The 21,347-nt window shown below is 36.7% G+C and overlaps 1 protein-coding gene across 1 annotated transcript in view; it reads right to left on the bottom strand.

Moving 5' to 3' along the window:
* LOC120623903 overlaps nucleotides 1-21,126 on the bottom strand; it is a 40,598-nt gene extending 19,472 nt beyond the window's left edge. Inside the window, exons 1-3 of the mRNA XM_039890192.1 lie at nucleotides 21,120-21,126; nucleotides 19,334-19,696; nucleotides 6,269-6,386 (exon numbers count right to left, since the gene is read on the bottom strand). Coding sequence (XP_039746126.1) covers nucleotides 6,269-6,386; nucleotides 19,334-19,696; nucleotides 21,120-21,126 — 488 coding nt within the window. The remainder of the gene's footprint in view (nucleotides 1-6,268; nucleotides 6,387-19,333; nucleotides 19,697-21,119) is intronic.
* Nucleotides 21,127-21,347: the final 221 nt, after the last annotated feature.

The following is a 21,347-nucleotide window of genomic DNA, read 5'->3' as shown; positions in this document are numbered from 1 at the left end:
GATTAATATACAGTAGAACAAAAAGAAAGTATTTTCTCTAAGCTCAGGACAAGAACGAGTCAAAAACTTTTTAAGACTACGATAATAAATCACCGAAATAGGGATGCCAGTAAAGGAAGCGTACGCAAACCTTCTTGAAAAACAGTACTGTCATAAAATGCCTTTGAACAGACATGAGTATATGAATTTATAGGCAATGAAAATTGCCATGAATTTTGACTACGATTATGGAAATCCTCGAACGATAAGGGCCTCTGCAATAAAACCACTCACGATTTAGAGCAATAAGCCTAAGCGAAGTATTTTCGGACATGCACTCATGCTTGGAACGGAGTTGATTGCACGTACACCAAGAGGTCTTTTTATAAAACATTCATGCCCAACAATCCTTTTTAAAATTCTTTTTCGGCTATTTCTAAAAAGATCCACGATTAATGCGAGGCATTGATTTTAAGAGGTTAGAAAACTCGCTCGTTCGTGAACAGTCGATATACAAAATTCACTCCGAAAAATTCATTTCTCCGCATTCTACTCCACGCGAAAAGATCTTATCGTTAATTTACAAAAAACACGGCGGTTAAGGTCGATTTAACAGAATTTTATTTCCCTTATTCCATTGCGAAATGGCGCATTTAAGATATTTTATTAAAGATAGAGGTTCCCACAGACGATAGCGGAGCAAGCATATTTTAAAGGTACAAGAAAGTTGGCAGGTAGCACCAGGTGGTGAAAGCGACCGGATTTAATCTCTACCTTCAGAATGTTGCCAAGTTCTTCAAAAATTTATAGTCCATTCAAATTTTTATTGCGAATCACACCCAAGAAAATATGTTAAGGTAAGTATAATTTATTACATTGCTGCTGAATTGGAAAATTACACACTGCCTTGCAAAGTATAGCTGCAAAAGGATTTAGAATTCTTATTACGAAGGAAAAGAAATATGAAAACTTTTAATTTAATTTAATATTTAATTTTTATGTATTTTAATACATAAAAAGAAAATGCACTTTTTACAAGAATGTTCCAACAAATTGAAATGTAAATAATTGTTTTTAAGCTAAATTTAATTTATGAGAACCAATTATATACCAAGCACACGGAATAGGACTGTTTATTTCTTTTTTTTTCAGGTTTAATTTTATCTCGCGACCTTTTTAGAGTATTTTCTCTGAAGGCTATGCTAGGCTTACAACTTTAACCTCTTTAGTGAGTTTGCTCTAGCAAGATGTTCACTTTTATTTGAAACTAGCTGTGCCTGAAGTGTTTCACTGTGTCTGAACATACTTACAGGGAAGCGGTGATAGCCCAGTAGGTAGGGCTTCGACTTTACTTTCGGGGGGGGGGCGAGTTCGAAACCCAGTACACACCACTAACTTTTATAAGTTGTGTGCGTTTAAACCAATTAAATATCACTTGCTTCAACGGTGAAGGAAAATATCGTGAGGAAACCTGCATGCCTGAAAGTTCTCTGCAGTGGGCCAGTGTGGTGATCTACGGCCTTATACCCTTCTCATTGTGGGAGGAGACCCGTTCCCTGTATTGGGTCGGTAATGGTTTGATGATGATGATGATGATGATGAAACATACTTATTGAATATAGAAAAACAAAATGTTACTCACTTAATCACTCACTCATTGGCTACTGACAACAATTACGTATAAAAAATAAAAAAATGACGGCCAACTACTGTACATATTTTCACATCTGAAAATAGCGCAAAACACCCGCATTAATTTTTCTTTTCAAGCATAATATCAAATCTCCAGTGTCGCTGTAATGGGAAGATTTTAAGGATACCTAATACACATATTATTTGGGCAGTCGTGTAAAAATACTATCGTTGACAGTGGCAAATATTTTTTTTAAATATTTTATTAGTTCTGTGGCGGTCTCCACATTACATAACTAGATGGCGCTACTAAAATCCTACATCGCGCTAGTGAAGTGTTCACTAATAATCGATAATAAACGATCACCCGCTCGGAGGAAGATCTTCCTATTGTTACGGTCGAGCGTATCACCATAGCTCCCGTACAGTTCTATTAATTTCTCCATAAGTTTAGGACGTAAGATGTCTTGCGCTCATTCTATGTCTAAATCAGTTAAGGTATGGGAATATCTGTTCAAGGGTTGAACTGAACATTAGTGCACGTAATAAAATTATAAATAGGTAAACAATCACACTTCCTAATATACCTACATTTTTAATATTATAAAAAACGTTCAATGAAATCTAAAAATAGTTTGTTTTTATATTCTGTTAATAATGGAATGTGAACTTGAGTAATTAAACTACATTATCTATCACATGTTTAGGTGTTTGGATTTCTCACACTAAAAAACCAGGTAAACATCATGATAAAACTAACATTTTCGAATAGGAACTCCCGAAATATGAATATTTATTTCTATGAATTTGGTTTCTAGTCACTAAAACAGTCTGTGAAAAGTCTACAAAAAAACTCTTACGTTGTACATACTACCTATGGTTTCTGTATGATATCTTACCGGAACTTTAAATCGGTAGGCAGCACGTCAGAATCTTGGGAATCGACCCATGACGTCGCGATCTCAAGTGTTCTAGTTCAGATGTTAATAACTCAACCAGTGACAGCGAGGCAGTGTCTCTCTTATTAGAAAATGACATTATAAGTTGAGACACTTCGCACTGCTCTAGGAAATTAACTGTTAACTGCGTCATCGTCATCTCAGCCAAAGGAAGTCCGCGGATTTTGTAGGGAGTTCCAAATTCCACAGTCTTGTGCATGCCACTTGTTTCTTTCGGCTCCATGCCAATAATTCTATGTCGTCTGTCCACCTAGCCGTGTAACCCGGCCAACGCTGTTTTACTATTTTTATTTATTTATTTGTGAACAATTATACATCTAAACGGCTAATGAACGAAACAATGATCACTGTAAAAGTAATAAACTGCGTAACAGTGATCACGCCCACCTCCAAAACTTTAAAATTACCACTGTTTACTGGATACTTATCAAGAAATCTTAATACATTCAACTGGCGCGCTCTCGCCATTTTAGCCATTCGCACCTTGGTATCTCAGTGTTTAACGGTTCTCTGAGCTGAGTGTCCCACCCATTGCCATTTCAGTTTCGCGACTAGTTGAGCTTTGTTAGTAACTTTGGTTCTCCTACGGATCTCGTCATGCCTGATTTGGTACATACACATTGATGGCTCATCATACACATTTATCATAGCAGATACATAAGGATACTTGAATCATAGCTCTCTCCATCTCTGTTAACTTGTAACAGCTCAAAAAAGATTATGCGAAATATGAAATACTCTTAATTTTTTAGTTAACCAATACAATGCCGCAATGCGGCTTCCATCTATGAAGTCGTACATCAGACATCAACCATCTAAGAATGACACGTGGTTTTGCCATTTTCACCCCTTGACATCTCATCGTATTGGACAAATGAAAGGGGAGAGGGAGGTCCGCGTAATTTGGGTATTAACTTTATCCGTGATTTAAGAGCTAGTTAACGATGTGTTTAAATAATTTAAACCATTTACATTTCAATTAATTAATTAAACTAAAGACTGAAATAATATAACAAAAGAGGATCTGCATAGTTATACCAACATAAGATTATACAATTGTTAGTAAAGTGTAATATCTGTTTACGTTTAATAACAATGTTTTTTTTTTGGTACAAGTGAAAATACTGGTAAAGTTAAGTGTTTTCGGTACGCTGGTATCGGCTGAGAGGTTCCAAATTTAATCTCGGGAGAACAGTGACAATTAATTTGGAATGCACCGTCTCAAGTAAATTATAATATTAATAAAGACTACTAGCAATGGACATCAATGGTTTGTTAGAGACGAAAGTAAAATTATTAAATTGAATCGGTTACGAGCTCTTTGACTATCGTGAAATAACTGTTGAAATCGAAAATTAAAGGGACTTCATGCGAATGGAACTTTAATGTTAGCAGTTATTCGACTGTCCAAACTTAGTTGACTTTTGATATGTTTGCCTCGGTGGAAATCTGTTAGGTATCTTTATTTATTAAGAGAGACAACGTTTCTCAAATGGTATACCCTGCAAGTCCCAGATTCTATATCCAGCTAAGGATAATTTGGAAGGTATATTATCTTATGCTATGCGCTGGTCTGCTGGCAGGCTTCGGTCACGTCTAGCTACAGAACGCGTGTGGTAAAACCGCAACTGGTTGATTTAACAGGCAAAATAAAAACCAAAACAGTGTAGGATTATTATTACAAAATATATATTATAACGTAACTAATTGCTTGTAATTCGTAATTTGAGGTGTGGCATAAAAATGTTATTCTTTATCATCTGAACTACCACAATACAGAAAAAAAATCATAACGATCTGTTGTTGCATCCAGTGGAAGCAGCCAGCCTCGCTCTCATCTCCCGCAAGATAGCAAAATGATTGTAAATGTTGATGTTGGAAAAGAGCAACTACTGAGTTTCTTGCCGGCTCTTCTCGGTAGAATCTGCTTTCCGAACCGGTGGTAGAGTCACAAAAACATACATACTTGACGTTTCAAAAGTGCTTATAAAGTAGGCCTACTTGAAATAAATGAATTTGAAAAGAAGGATAAACAGATTTTAAGATCTTAGAAGTTTTTTGCCCGCTTATTAGTCCGAGTGACTTCATTTACAATGGATAAATATTTACTTATAATATATTCACTTAATAAAATCGAAATGATGGTTAAATTATTGTCAGTGTATATCTTAGGCAGTTGATGTAACAAGGAGAACCTTTTGCTGCGTAAAAATTACTTAGTCCCGGGGAAAGATTGAATTTTTAGGCCAACAAAGTCTCTGCGTGGATGAAGGACTAATCTAATTTATTGTTCTTGTTTTGGTCTTGTATGGATCTTACGTTATTGGCAGCCTGTCGCTACACTTAGGATTGTAGGCTTAGATGCAACACCATCACTCACAACTCTAAAATCCTCTAAATTGGTTATCAACAACATAGCAAAACAAACGAAATATCCAATTTTTAAAAATATCAAAGTAGGAATTAACACGACATGTTTTAACAAATTCGCCACTCCATTTTGATTATCCAATAACTTTTTGTTTTATGGCGCAGTGTGTAATCAATTTTGCACGATATCGGGAGATTTTGCTTTAAATTGCCAATTTACGACTAAATACTGTCTGTTAATGCAGTTTAATTCGGATTCTAGTACATAATGCGGTCGTTTTTATCGAAATTCACTTTAGCGTGTATATATTTTATTTATTAAACACGCTCAAATGAAGTTTTATGGTTAATCAATGACAGTCAGCTTACAATTAACTCTAGTATAAAGGCTGCATTAAGTAGAAAGGTCGTGGATTTGTGACTGACCAACATCTAACTAGACATCCTTATACACCTCGGTTAAGAGCATAAACCCACCACTCTGATCAAATGCGGTTTAATAGGCTTTAACGATTATTACATAATAATCCTCCTAAATGAGAAGGGCCTGAAAGATAATATCATATCAGATATCAGAAATCATTCATTTAAGATTGCACTTCTACATAAATGAACACTAACTCATGCACCCAAGCACATACATTTGCACACTTTTACTTCCGTTTTGTATATTTTGTACTTGCACCTATTACTTAATTGTCACAGTTTAGATTTGTAATCTGGATTTGGTCTTATTTTAGTAATAACATAAACCCTTAACGGTTACAATTTGTAACGCTGTTGGATTACCACTAAATAAATAAACCGAAACTGCAATATTTCATACTAGATGATGCCACATTAGCTATATACTGATAAAAAATATATAGGTATATGATATATGATAATTTCCGCATCGTATGTTGACCGTGGCTTAATTGGCAAATAACTCAGGCTAGAATAGCCGGAGAGATACTGGTTCAAATGCTGCCAATACCGAAATTTATGTATGCAAATAAAAATAAATAAATATAAAAGAACTATACACACATTGCCATCTAGCCCCAAAGTAAGCGTAGCTGTTATAGGTACTGAGACGACTGATGAATATTTTTATGAATAATATACATAAATACTTATAATACCTGTACAAATAAACACCCAAAAACTAAAATAACCTTTATGTTTAAAGTGTTTCACTTTTTTTATATTGACAGAAAACTTCCTGAAGATTTGGTCAATGTTATAGTTGGTAGATGAAATAACTTCTCTGCGGAGTAGCGAAGCCCTCCCTTAAGAATTAACGAAGTCGCGGGCAACAGCTTGTATTTAATAAAGTTTTTGCTTACCTTTCCGGCGTGGCGAGTGTGAGGTTTGGCGCGGGGAAGGCACCGTCCGCCGCGCAGATGACATTCACCGTGTCATCGTCAGTCTTGTTCTGGATCAGCCGGAAGTTCGTCTCCGGCACTGTAACATAATACGCGGTGAGATGTGGTATTGCGGTTTCCTATTTTTTGACACTTTTAAACATCCTTATTAATAAAATAATGAATATAAATATAAATAGACCTTATATAGTGCTAGTCGATCGATCAGTGCGCCGTGCAATAATTGTTGACATTACCATACCACATGACGATAATCTGGTGAAAGCTGAAAAGGAGTGTTGAGTCCACTGTTATTGTTCAGAAGCTTTCCCTTATGATAAGCTTAGTTTATTCTGTTTATAAACCATAGGGAAATAATATTACGCAATTTTTAAAATTCATTATTAAATCAATATATAAAAAATTCAACACAAATCATAAAAAAAAATTTATATATATTTTTTTAATGGATATCAATGTAAAATAGTCAAATATTAATATTATCATAGTTAGCATGTTTAACTGCAGAGTTCCTTTGTTCGATTTCGGGTTGGGTTAAGAATTTGGTTTAGATATCACATATTTCTGTTACAAAATTACACACTACGCACACAAATTCATTGGAGATCAAGTTAAGCCATCGGTCTTGGCTATTATAACTAAAAAGTCACAACAACCGTTCAAGCCCACCAACCAGCATTAGAGCAGCGTGGTGATCGATGCTCTTCAACACTAATTATCGAAAAGGTTTTCGATAACTTTTTCAACAGTTTTTAATTTTATTCAAAGTTTTAATAGGATTATGTTTCTTTATAGTATTATTAGTAATTATATTATTTAAAACCAATGGATATTAAAATTAATATTGTTAGTATCGTCGTAATCGTTTAAACATCAAACCGACCAAGTGAAATGGTGGAAGGAAACAGGATAAGAGTAAGTTATTTGGGAACATTAGAACTAATGAGGAAATTTGGGGAAATGTGACTTCTAAATGCCCACCGTAACTTATGTTAATGATGTCGTTTAGACCTTATATTTTGTGGCAAAGTGACGAAATATTGTTCTGAATATCTTGAGCATATTCCAAGAGAATACGAATGTGTTCTAAGTATAAGTGTTTTTTGACGGCCGCCCTAGCGTAGTGGTGAGTGCTGTTGTCTTATAAGTGGGAGGACCCAGGTTCGATCCCCGACGGCGGTACTTTGGCAATTCTTGTCTGATCTGATCTCGACCATAGCTATTGACCGAGGACGACTTTTGGTGATACGTGTTAAGTGGTTGCAAGGGTTACCTTACCATTATTATTAAAATAGTAATAAATAATTATTTAATATAATTCTTATTTTTCTACATAAGCAGGAAAAATCATTATCTAATCGCAGACGAACAAGCTAACATCTGCTGGTAGGTTTATTTATTTATTTATTTGGGCTCACAAACAACAAACCAGTATCACATTACACAATGGTATACATAGCACAAATAATTACTAACTGCAGCGTCAACTGCGTAAACCACATATTCTTCTACCACAGAAATCTTATAACTATTTATTAATATATTGTGATCGCAAAACTTTGTCTGTAAAAGTAATTGATTATTACCCTGAATACTAGTATCTATATAAATTTAATTTTAAGACTATTTTAAACGTTTATAAAATGCAAAGAACTGTTTAAACAGACAATTAGTTTTTGACGACTCAAAATTAAATTTGTATGTAATAATATATCAGACAATATTGATTGTACAAAATATGCTTCCAGGTCAATCATTCCAGGGGAAATCTACTAAAAACTATTCCTACAGTTTGTACTAAACACGGCGTCGCGGATGTCATAAAAAAAGGTAATCTGTATCATTTCTTCATACCAGCTGTGTTTGCAAAATATTATCATGATCGTTACAGTAAGTAGTTAAGGAGTGAAAGCGTAACAAATAAACAAACCAACAGTCGCATTTATAATATTAGACGAATAGCGATACAATTTCAATGGCTTATTTCTTTAGTTTTTAATATCTCGTATATGAAATTCTGCTGCAGCATGCTTTTAACAGCTGGCCAGTAAATAAAAGCTTGAACTTGTAAGTAATGAGGTGTTAACATTCCGTGGTCGTGTGCAATGGCGGTGCAACGTTTTTGTATTTATAAAATTGTTATTTCTTTCTCATGCTTGCAACATCTGGTCTTGTTTCTTGGCCTGTTTATTTTATTTTTCTGTTGCGGAATTTATAACAATGTAATATAAGTTACAAACTTTATGATGTTATGGCTCTTGTAGCATGTGTTGTTATTTTTAGGGATATTTAAGTCAAATAAGTAACCGTCAAATACAACAGGGATGGGCAGCATTCGGGAAACTACGTGACATCTCTTCTTCCAAATCCCTCGAACAGTGTGTGTTGCCGGTTATGAATTACAGATCTTAAACGTGGTCGCTTACACGCTTACGTGGCCTCATAAGAAGGCTTAGATTCAGCAAGCGATGGAGAGAGCTATGTTAGGAGTATGAGGAGGAGATGAGGAGATCCGTAGAAGAACTAGAGTTACCGACTTAGCTCAACGAGTTGCGAAGCTGAAGTGGCAATGGATAGGGCTCATAGCCCTATGGACGTTGCCGAGGACCGATGGACGTTGGGGTCGCAAGGTGCTTTAATGACGACCCCGCACCGGAAAACGCAGCGTTGGTCAGCTCCCAGCGACGTGGACAGACGAGTTGCTGGGAGCCGATGGAAACAAGCGGCCCAGGACCGTGGATTTTGGAACTCCCAATAAGAGCACGTTTGATTCGTACATACAAACTTTTCAATATCATTTTTAGTGAGGCCACACTGAAAATCTTGCATATTTTGCAGAAATTGACTGAGATGGGCATTGAATATTATCCTGAAAAAAACACCCATGTGACATTAAATTATATTTTTTAAATACAGGGGGTATTTAAAAAATATAATTTAATGCTTGGACACCACTTTACAGCTAAACCTCTCTTCCATTTTCCTATAATTGGGGTACTTTAAAATCAAGATTGGATAGGCAAGCGCGCCCCATCTTAGGCTGCATCATCACCTACTATCAGGTGTAATTGCAGTCAACCACTTGTCTATATATCTCGAAGAAAAAAAAACTATCTTATCGAATTATCCCCACTTTATACCGATAAAACAAATAATTCCAGCAGAACTAGTCATAAAACAAATTAGGGGTAGACGAATACGTGGGCAGCCGTTTGTAATTATTAATGAGAAAACATAATATAAGTAAAATAAATCAAAAATGATTGTGAACACCCGCTGTGCTCAAGATAACAATATTTTTCATCACAACATACGTGATTTGTTGCTATCTGCTGCCAGTAATATTACCTTTCCCTGTAAAAATACCTACATAAATCTTCAAACTGTCGCAAAGTTTCTCGAAGGTGGAAGTCAGACGTACACAATATTCCCATCTACGAATTTTATAGATTGCCAATAATGGCTACATCGTTATTTTATTATGGACCATCAAAATACCTGACTTCGTTTGCATAGAGCTGATGGATGTATATTACTTTCGTTTTAGTTTTTATTGTAAAATAAAGTACTTCCACTATGATTATTATTGCCGCTAAGCAGCATTGTTGAAATTTTGTGTTACGGTGTGAAGAGCGTGGTTGCCAGTGCGACTACAGGCAAGTACAATTACAACAACAACAACGAAACAAACATAAATCCTGTAAACAGGATTTACATCAACGCCTCAGGTTTATGGACACAGGGTAGCACTTTGCACTGTGTCCATTGCTGTTTATACGCGATGGCTATTTGTTTGAACCAGGTTTTTTTTATATTTTTTATTTTACTACAACTCCGCCCTCGACTGCAATCTCGCCTGGTGGTAAGTGATGATGCAGTCTAAGATGGTAGCGGGCTAACCTATTAGGGAGTATGGTATTCATATCCCTAATCGGTTTCCACGCGACACCTTTGTCGATAGGGTGGTAACTAGCCACGGCCGAAGCTTCCCACCGGACCAGAAATTATAAATTCCCAAATTTCCCTTGCAGGGATTTGAACTCGGGACCTCTTACTGAAATTCACAGCGCTCACCGTTGCGCCAGGAAGGTCAGCAAAAAATACAAAAAAAAATGCCACCCTTGTTATACGCCTTTTTTTACGTGCTCTCCACTAACTCTAAAGGTTGCCTGGCAGAGGTCGCCACGAAGCGATAAGGCCGCCTTTTCTACTTCTGTCTTTGTACAAAGGGGTGTACAAATAAAGAGTTAAATAATAATAATAATAAATAACTCTATGCTACAATCAAGTCTATCGGTTCCTTAGTTAGCGCGTGAAAGAAGGTCAAACAAACATACTTTCGCATTTACAATATTAGTATACTGACGGACCTAGCAATTTGCCTTACGCAACACATCGCAAGGCATGCAAAGAACACGTTCCACAAAGCGTGCAGCATAGCATGGGGAGAACAATTATCTCCCCGGGGAAAGGATAAAAATGGATCTTCTCCCACAGCTTTATGAACTCTCAGAGCACTAGCGCAGAAATGAAAAAATATCCACATAATATATGTGTAATAATAGACGGGGGTAAACTTCTCCTATTCCATGTTCCAGTGATTTAGCAGGGTGACAAGTTAATTATATTCCTTGTCTGGGGATATAATTTTTAGCCCTAGCCCTCCATTCTAGCCCATGGTCTCCTGCCCATGCTAACAATTATATCCCCGGGGAAGAGATAAAAATGTACGTTCTCCCACAGCTTTATCAACTCTCAGCTCACCAGCGCAGACATGAAAAAAATATCCATATAATATTGGTGTAATAATAAACGGGGGTAAATTACTGCCATGTGGAATGTTGAGTCGACCGTTATTGTCCCGATCGTCGTTTCAGTCAATGGTCTTCTTGCGAAAAGCTTCGACCAACATCTTAAGAAACTTTCACTTGTTTGGATCAAGGGTCGGATACAGAAGGCAGTAGTACTTGAAACGGTGCGTATTGTAAGAAGGTTCCTCACTCTGGAGCCCTGACCACCGGTTGCTTGGGCATTCTAAAGCCCCGCAAGCGGAGGGTGGTTTTTTTTTTTTATAAATTTTTAATAGTGTTTTTTTTTTCAAGCATTGCTAAGAATTAAAAAAAAAAATGAAAAAGAATAAATGATAGAATGTAAAACGGGGGTAAACTTCTCCTATTCCATGTTTAGCAAGTGGACACGTTAATTAAATCCCATGCCAGGGGATATAATCGGTGGTTAAAAGTTTTATTTCTTGCCCGTGCTAGCCCTACATATTTAAACTCGTTCTCCCCGAAAGTGAAGTCGTAGTCCTTATCACTGTGTTTTTGCACAAACTATGCAACATTAACCTGTGTGTATACAACATTTCATTACGTAGCACGTCGAGATCATACACACAAATATAACTCTACGCATACAAGTGTGCATAGATGCTGTAGGTTACGTGAATTTCATATTTCGCCGGCTAGCTCCTCGTAAAACGTTTACCTACTCCCCACATGACACGTATCCACTACGACCGTCATCTACCAACGGGTTAGGGTACAAGTATTAAGCTTTGAGCGAATATATACGCAACAATTGCTCAAATGGATCCTTTTGCACTCTTTTGACATTCACATATATTGTTTACAAGTGTTTGATGATTGTTCGTAAGCGGTGATAGCGCAGTGGGTGTAAACGATATATTATGAAAATTAAGCTTAATTTGCTATACTCCGCGAACCGCAGGAGAATCTGTGATGTGGACTTAACAATTATTTATTGTAAGGTCATCTCCTGAGGATGCTCCGGTTTCGGAGCGAAACGTACGTAGAGAATAACTTGCCGAGGATTTGTTTGGTGTGAAGATATTATAAATTACACCATACAGATTCTTCTGCTGTTCGCGGAGTGAAGCAGTAGTTTCTTAAGCTTAATTTTCATAAGTACTTTTATTATTAGTGTTTATTTGTTCATATGTTTTCAACAAAGTACCTAAATAACAGTTTTACTATTAATAACTCAAAAGCTTCCTATCTCATTCTCTCATTAGCTTCGTTACTAAACATGGAATAACATTCCGATAAAATGGTGTTTGTACCAATATTTATATTAGACCGCGTAAGCTTATTTTTTGAGGAAGTAAACAACTCGTATTTATGCCAGCATCTGTTATCCGTTCCGCATCTTTTTGCGCCCTATGCGGTAGTAAGGCTTCGTACGGAACAAAACGGGTTATCGTTTTGAACATCGGCTTTCACGATAGTTTGGTTTCTTACACATTTTTTAGGAGTTTTTATTTTGCTACTCTTGCTGATGACCTAGAGGTCAAGCAAGCGTAGCAAAATAAAAACTTAACCCTTAGTAAACTTGTACCCCTTCATTAATAAAAGTGGTTTAGCGTTAGAGCAAAGATGCAGTGTTTTGACATTTGAAAGGGACTGTCAGTTATACTGTGAGAACACTGCATAACTATTCTACGCCACGATTATACTAAGAGAGATTGAGTATTTAGCCTACAGTTATTAAAGGTTACCCAAAATGCATAAAGAAAGGTTATCTACTATTTTAATATTTATGAAGTAAACTAGAACCAGAAAATTACAGAAAATCAATCCGCACTGTCCACCAATCCGCACTGGGCCAGCGTGGTCGACTGCGGCCTGAAACTTTCTCACTGTGGGAGGTGACCATCATTAACGGCCAGCTACAGGACACGCCTTAAGTTGGCCGTTAATGAGTTGATATGATGATGATGAAATACCGTAATTGTATACAAATCTTTAATATTATTTTTTATTTATTATTACACTTCTTATCTTTTAATTATATAATACTTTAAATTGTATTATTTTACCCATAGTTTTAAAGCGTCGCTCTGACAGTGCCTAACGTCCAAACGTCACGTCTGGCTTCACGGAAGATCAGCGCTGTGTCTTAACAGGCACTGCAAACATGCTGAGTAAGACCATTTTGGGATCACACCGTTCCTATAATTGTTGTAGACTATTAAGACTATTAAGTTGTATTTTAATTCTAGTGTGTGTATATCCAAATAAAGTTTTCTTTCTTTTTTTCTTTCTAATTAAAATAGAATGCAAAGTATATTATCTATACCTAGTAATTTTCTACATTTTACTTGGCAATGTTGTAGAAAATATTTATTTCCTGCTTTTTGGTTTTTTAACAAAGTCGGTTGTTTAAGGCATTTTTTTTAATGAATAATAATTTTTGTTAGAATGGTTAATGAAATATAGCTTGCATTTATGTCTGCCATTTGTCGACCCATTTCTCTGAGATAAGCCGAGAAACATGGTGCACATAATAATTATTATTGACGGCCAATTGGAGCAGTTTGCAGCAACCCTGCTTTCTGAGTCCAGGGCCGTGGGTTCGATTCCCACAACTGGAAAATGTTTGTGTGATGAGCATGAATGTTTGTCAGTGTCTGGGTTTATATGTATATTCTATGAATTTATGTATATTATTCATTAAAAAAAAAATATTCATCAGTCGTCTTAGTACCCATAACACAAGCTACGCTTACTTTGGGGCTAGATGGCGGTGTGTGTATTGTCGTAGTATATTTATTTTATTTATTTATCTCTTGATAGTTTTGTTGGCCCTGTTGGAGATCCACTAATAGTTCCAGTACTGGACGGATACTTTTTTGGATCCCCTACAAGTTAGCATTTGCTACAATCCCACCTGTTAGTAAGAGATGATGCAGTCTAAGATTGCAGCGTGATTACCTTCAGGTGTGGCAGTTAAATTTCACCCATATACTTAATTGATTTATATACGATATTGCTTTCTATCGGGCATGGTTGTCGTCAAGCGCTGGCCTATCGTTATCGGTAGGTTGGTAAGGCCTTAAGAGAGAGTTCTGATATTTTTAAATTTCCAAATGGAACCTGTGATCCCTGGACCTCCGGTTATAAGTCCAGGCCACCGTTGCACCCTAACACTAAGATTTTTATATTATATAATATTATATATTTAAGCATTTAAGCTAATATTTATATATATTAATATTAATGTTTGGTTAGGCATAAGAAAACCCATAAACTATGACGAACTATGTAATTAATAATTATTATTATGACGGACGTGAGTTTGCAATATTTTTATATTGCAATACTGTTACTTATTATTATTATTTTGTTATTTAATTTATCTTTTTAAATTCTAATAACTGGGTTTATACCTTTCAATAAAGATTATTATTATTATGTATTTAAGCTTGTGTTATGGGTACTAAGATGACTGATGAATATTTTTATGAATTACATACATAAATACCGATAATATATCCAAAATACTGAAAAATATTCATGTTAATGACACTAATATTTTCCAGTCGTGGGAATCGAACCCACGGCCTTGGACTCAGAAAGCAGGGTCGCCTACTGCGCCAATCAGCCGTCTTTGTTTTTTTTTTGTATTGTTACTTTCTTTTTGTTTTGTTGCAATAAAATTATTCTTTCTTTCTTGACGTATATAGGAATACAGCGGTATGGAGGAAGTCGCTTGCAAAAGTTAGTTATCTATTCATAGTTTATAGTCCCCCTTCCTCGCTCTACATCTTAGTAGTTTCTTAAGCTCGATTTACATTAGAAAGCCAACTGGAGCCATGCATTTTATATGAAGATGTGCACACTCATCTCTGCATCACGAAACACGAGGGTGCATAATGAAATAAATCCATACTAATATTATTATTATGACAAACTGCCTCAGCGGATAGCGCTGTGGTTTTTAAGTGCGAGGTCACGAGTTCAATCCCCGGCCAGGGTACTCTGGAAATTGCAAATTTCTGGATTTGCTCTGTTCTGTTCTAGTGGAAGGCTTTGGCCGTGGTTAGTTATAAACCTACCGACAAAGACGTGCCGCTAATGATTTCGCGTAGAAACCAGTTAGCGGTATGGATTTAATATACCTGCCATACAGGTTAGTCCGGTAGTGTCTGAGACTGCATCATCATTACCAGTAATTAAGACTGCAGTCAAAAAGATGAGTAAGTCACAAAGAGTCTGCTTGGTTTTTTTTTGTTTATTATCGCGGATAAACACAGTGTTGGTACAAACACAGCCATGAGACAGAGGACATGAAACAGGTCACTGAATTAAAGCAACTAAAGACCATGCTTAATAGCATTAAATATAGCATGCTAAAGAGCTTCCTTAAAATACATATCAATTTATTTATTTAACTCTTTATTTGTACACCACTATGAAGTTAGGAAAAGAAAAAAAAACAATAGAAATACAAAAACAAAAGTAGAATACAATAGGCGGCCTTATCGCTTAGTAGCGATCTCTGCCAGGCAACCTTTGGATTAGGAGAAGATGAGCGAGAGCGGACATATGCCCAGCTGTGGACGTCCATGACAACATGATGATGTTGAGGATATAAAGATTATCAGCCCATAATAGGGAATGATTTTAATCTTACAATGAGAAGAGTTTAGACCGTGATCGGATATGCTGACCAAGATAAGATTGGTAGATTGCACCCACCTTTTGAGAACATTATGGAGAACTCTTAGGTTCCTGCAAAATATTTTCCTACACCGTTACAGAAAATTTTGTTAAAACTAAAGTACCATAAAGCTACAGGTCATCATCAAAATCAAACCTTTACCGGCCCACAGCTGGGCACGGGTCTCCTACCACAATGAAAAGGGTATACGGCAGTAGTCTGCCACGCTGGCCTAGTGCGAATTGATGGACTCCACACTCCTTTGAAAACATTATGGAGATCTCTCAGGCATGCAGGTTCTCCGACTATGTTTTCCTTAACCATATTTTTATTGCATGAAACGCACTTGGAAAAGTTAGAGGCGCTTGCTGGGATTCGAACTCGGCCCCCCGAAAGTAAAGTTGAAAACCTACCTACTAGGCTAACGCCAGGGTTTAAATACGGTCCTTTTAAAACAGAACTCAAAATCCTAATCATTTGGTTGTCACCGTTAACTGTAAAATGCACATAAATACTAATGCAGATTTTTAATTAAATGCACTAAATATTAGCAAAATTAAATTGAAAATCTGATGACCATTGTTTGTTGGTTGTCAAAATTTAATATCGCTTAATTGGTACTAAATTAAAAGGTACATTAAATTTTGGTACTAATCATTTTAGCATACATGATTCAGTGTATCACCAGATACGTGCACGCAGTATACGTGGGTAAAACAAATTAAAAGTAGGTTCATTGTTTAATCTGTAGAGTTCCTGTACTGACCCCGTTATCATAAAACGTCTTTATTAATCTTAACAACCCATTACCGGCCCACTATAGGGCTCGTACCACAATGACAAGGGTGTAGGCCGTAGCCCACCACACCGGTCTAGTCCGTATTGGTGGGGTTCATACATCCCACCTATACCAGCCCACTACACGGTATTGATCTCCTCTCATAATGAGAAGGGGTTAAGGCCGTAGTCCACCACGCCGCCACCACGCCACGGCCTAGTGCGGATTGGTGGACCCCACACGCCTTTGAGAACATTATGGAGAACTCTCAGGCATGCAGGTTTCCTCACGATGTTTCCCGTCACCGCAAGTGAATAGCATAAAACGCACATAGGTTAGAAAAGTTAATAGTGCGAATTGGGATTCGAACCCGGCCCCCCGAAAGAAGTGGAAGTGAAAATCACCATGGTGCGAAGAATTGCTTCGATGCTCAGATTAATAGCGTGACAACACCCGTTTCAATTTTATGACGTTGCAAGTTAAAACGTTATCTAAAATACTAGTTTGCAGCGCCTTGCACATTTCTATTTCCACTGAATTCTATATTATATTGAAAATTTAATTCTGTTTATTATAGGTACTGTGTTTTGACCCACAATTATAATTTGTAGTAAGTTATAAAATCTTACTTACTACAAATTTGCGTCTAGATTTTTTTTGAACACGTACTCAATCGGTTAAAGATTCAGTCTATAATTTGTGAAATGTAAAAATTACTAAGTATACATTTAATTTGTATGCAATCTTTGTGGCGCTATCAAGTTTGGTAATGTGGAGTTTGCTACAATTTAAAGAAACCGACTTCGTATTAATAATTCAACCTAACGAATAGCTAACATTTAAAGTTACGGTAAAATTGCGACAAATCACGCAAATATTGATAGATATCAATTTCCTTAAGGAAATTTCTATTTTTAATTATATTTCATCTTTGATTACGAAACGGGTAAATGCTAGGTCGATCAGTAACCGCGTGGGTTCGGGATTGAGCGCGGCGGGAAAAGTAAAACAGACGTAAGTTGCTCACTTTCTACATTCAATTATTCATCATTAGTGGTTTTTGCATTATAAGTGGATTTGAGACGTAGTCGCTAACTATGGGCCTCATTAGAAGGCTCAGAGTCGCTCAGCGAGCGATGGAAAGAGCTCAATTAGAAGTATCTCTACGTGATCAAATCAGGAATGAGGAGATCCGTTGGAGAACTAAAGTTACAGACGTAGCTCAACGAGTCGCGAAGCTGAATTGGCAATGGGCAGGGCATATAGCTCGGAGACCGATAGACGTTGGGGTTCCAAGGTATTAGAGTGGCAACTTCGCACCGATAAACGCAGCGTTGGTCGACCCCCAACCAAGTGGCCAGACGACATCAAACGAGTCGCGGGGAGCCGCTGGATACAAACGGCCGAGAATCGTGGAGTTTGGGAACGGCCTACAAAAGACCTATATCCAGCAGCGGACGTCACTCGGTTGAAAAGATGATGAGTCGTTTTTATAAAGTAATATTTGACGGCCAAGATGATGTTTAGTGGAAACACCATGGCCTATAGGTCTTCCACGAAATCCTCCACGCCCTGAGACCGAAATATATAAACGCTGCTTATGAGATAAAAACAAGCGAGGTGGTAGTGTTTCTGTGATAGCTCTGACAGAAAAAACTCTACAACTACCAATGTGCGGAATATCTTTCGAATGTACAAATCGCTGCTACTTTAAATACAATTTGACTCTATTACAGCTGATCATACCCGTTAATCTACAGATTAATTAGTAAATGCGCGCGTCAGCATAATCACAAACATAACAGTAACATATCAATACTGAAATAATTATGCTAGATGATTATTGGTTTGAATTATTAACCAATCATTTTTCGCTGCTGTACATAGCTCAGTGGGTAGGAGCTTGAATTCACTATCGATGGGCCGAGTTCGAATCCCAGCACCTCTAACTTTCCTAAGTTATGTGCGTTTTAAGTAATTAAAACATTGCTTGCTTCTATGGTGAAGGAAAACGTGAGGATACTTCATGCCTGAGAGTTCTACATAATGTTCTCAAAGGTATGTAAAGTTCACCAATCCGCAATGGGCCAGCGTGGTGGACTAAACCCTTTACCCCTTTACCCCTTCTCATTTTGGGAGGGGACCCGTGCCCTGTAGTGGGCCGGTAATGGGTTCATATGACGAGATAAATAGCTTTTAACTGAGGTACTATGTAAAGAAGTTATACATGTTTATGTATATTTAATACTAATATAAGCTGGGCAAAGCTCATAGGAGAGAGATCAAGAGCTTAAACTCCCCACACCGATCTCAACATGTTGGTTGGGAGCTTACTATAGTTATCATTTATGTTTGTACTCTTCTAGAGAATCAACTAGCTTCAGGCCCGATCGAATAATGCCAATTTTTCTCCTAGGATTTTATCCTTGCTATCTTTAGTTAAAATGCATAGTGACACCCTGACGAAGTAGTGAACATAGTGATTTTAAGAGGAAGGTCCCGGTTTCGATTCCGGGCAGGGCCAATTTGGGAAAATTTTTAATTTCAGAATTTGGTTTGGTGGGGGGTTTCCCCGTCCATTTTAAACTACATCATCATTTACCACCAGAACTGCTACCGTACAATTTTCATAGTGAAGATCAACCAAAGTCAAAAATCAATTTTCCGATACAAAACATACACGATATAAAACAAAAAGTACTGCAACACCCTTAACGGCATCTATATCAGTTATTCGTAACACTAAAACATAAAATATTGTTGAGCAATAAAAAAGCGCCACTCACCGAAAACAATCATTTGTTTCGTCCTCGAATCTTCCTCCATAAATGTCGACACGACACACGTATAATCACCCGAAATGTCCGTGTTCGGTTTCACTATACGCAGTGCCCTATGCATTTTTAATGGGTCGTTTGAAGCTCTATACGTCAGGTCGACGCGGCCTCTCAATATGCCCATATCCTGGGGTTTCTGTGTCACGATCCATTGGTACACGGGTCGCGCTTTGTTCTTGAAGAACCATTTCACTACTAACCCTGAGGTATTGTTCCCGTAAGTGTAATCACAGTCTAATATCACAGCGTCCTGCACTCCGTACTGTATTATCTCTGGGACCACTACTTTCACTATCTTCACAGCATAAAGTCCTGTAACAAACGAAACTCTATTGTTTATTCAGAACTTTGTTTCAATGTTGATGAATACTTTGACCCGCAAAACTTTGGCTATCTTTAAAACAATAACAAGAATAATTCATTGTTTCAACGCCGCTTCGGGCGTTTTTAGTTCAGAATGTTTGTATTAAAACAAGTAGAAACGGTACAATTAAAATAATAAGAAATAACTGACTAATAATAACGATGAATAAACTCTTGTATTTAAGTAGGGCGCTGAAAATATCTTTAGGAGAGAGGAAATTCTACTCGTAGTTGCAATTTTGCATTATCAATTTGCAATAAATTTTGTATCTTTGTATTTCATCAAAGATATCATATTAATGTTTAAGTGACGATGGGGTGATATAAGTTTGACGTTACTCTTTTGTCTGTATTGTATATTGTATTGTATTTGCTTTTCGCGGAGTATAGCAAATTAAGCTTAATTTTGATAATATATCTTGTGTCTGTGTTGTATTTGTGTCTGTGGCTTGGTATTTCCGGAACGAATGAACCGATTATGATTTATTTTGTTTGATACCTTGGACTGATTTTATGAAAATCAGTCCAAGGTGGCCGCCGCCACGAAATGGTGGATCACATATTTTTCCACAACTCTCTCAAGATGACAATAAAATTTCTTAAATAGTCAATATTTAAAGAAATATATTTATATTACTTGTTGGTTTTACTACGGATTAAATTAAATTTGATGAACGGTGAAGGAAAACATCATGAGGAAACCTGAGAGTTCTCTATAATGTTATCAAAGGTGTGTGAAGTCCACCAATTGGCACTGGTCCAGCTTGGAGGACTACGGCCTAATCCCTTCTCATTATGGGAGGATACCCGTGTCCTGTAGTGGACCGGTGATGGGTTGATGATGATGATGTGATGATGATGATGAAAACCGTCGCTCACTGCATTCGTTTGCTAATTAGCATTCAAGCGTGGTGGGTCTATATCATTCTCTTCACCTCTATCAACCTATTACGGTCCCACTTAAAGTCACGGGTCTCCTCTTAAAACTAAAACTCGCACATATCTAACCCTCACAGGCATTATGTAATAGACATTTAGTTGGCACGAACTTATATAAATAACATTGATTTATAATGTTCTTTTTTACTTTAGTAAACAAAAAGAATTCCACTTGACTGACAGCAGATTAATGGAAGCGTCAATAATATAGGTCAAGCTAATATTGACGTCACCATTGCACCAATGATATATACTATATTCACTACCTTTTTTAACGTATAAGTAACCACGATTACTAAATCATTAGGAAAAACACGTTTGTTTGAATCTTTTGATATACGAAGCGTGCATTGATTTTTTTCGTTGTCTTTGTTTCGACTTATGTAATATTAGTGCTATAATGAGACAGTTTTATGTCAGACACATAACTTACCTCTCATCTTATATTATAAATTTATTAAGGCTGAATAAAAAACTCTAGATTGTCGCCTAAGTCTTAGAAGTTCTTCGTCTACTTCAAAAACTTCACTTTTCAACCCCGAGTTATTTTTTAAATTTAGTTTTCGTGATTGTTTAATTTTCAAAGAAAGAACAGCTATTTGATTTGATTCGACCGGGCTGTTATTCCTGTACATATAAAAAAACTCAAACTTTTAGACAC

This window comes from Pararge aegeria, chromosome 5 (assembly GCF_905163445.1).
Source record: "Pararge aegeria chromosome 5, ilParAegt1.1, whole genome shotgun sequence".
Taxonomy (NCBI): domain Eukaryota; kingdom Metazoa; phylum Arthropoda; class Insecta; order Lepidoptera; family Nymphalidae; genus Pararge; species Pararge aegeria.
Note: the sequence above shows the minus strand (reverse complement) of the source record. Positions and strands in the feature narration are given on the sequence as shown.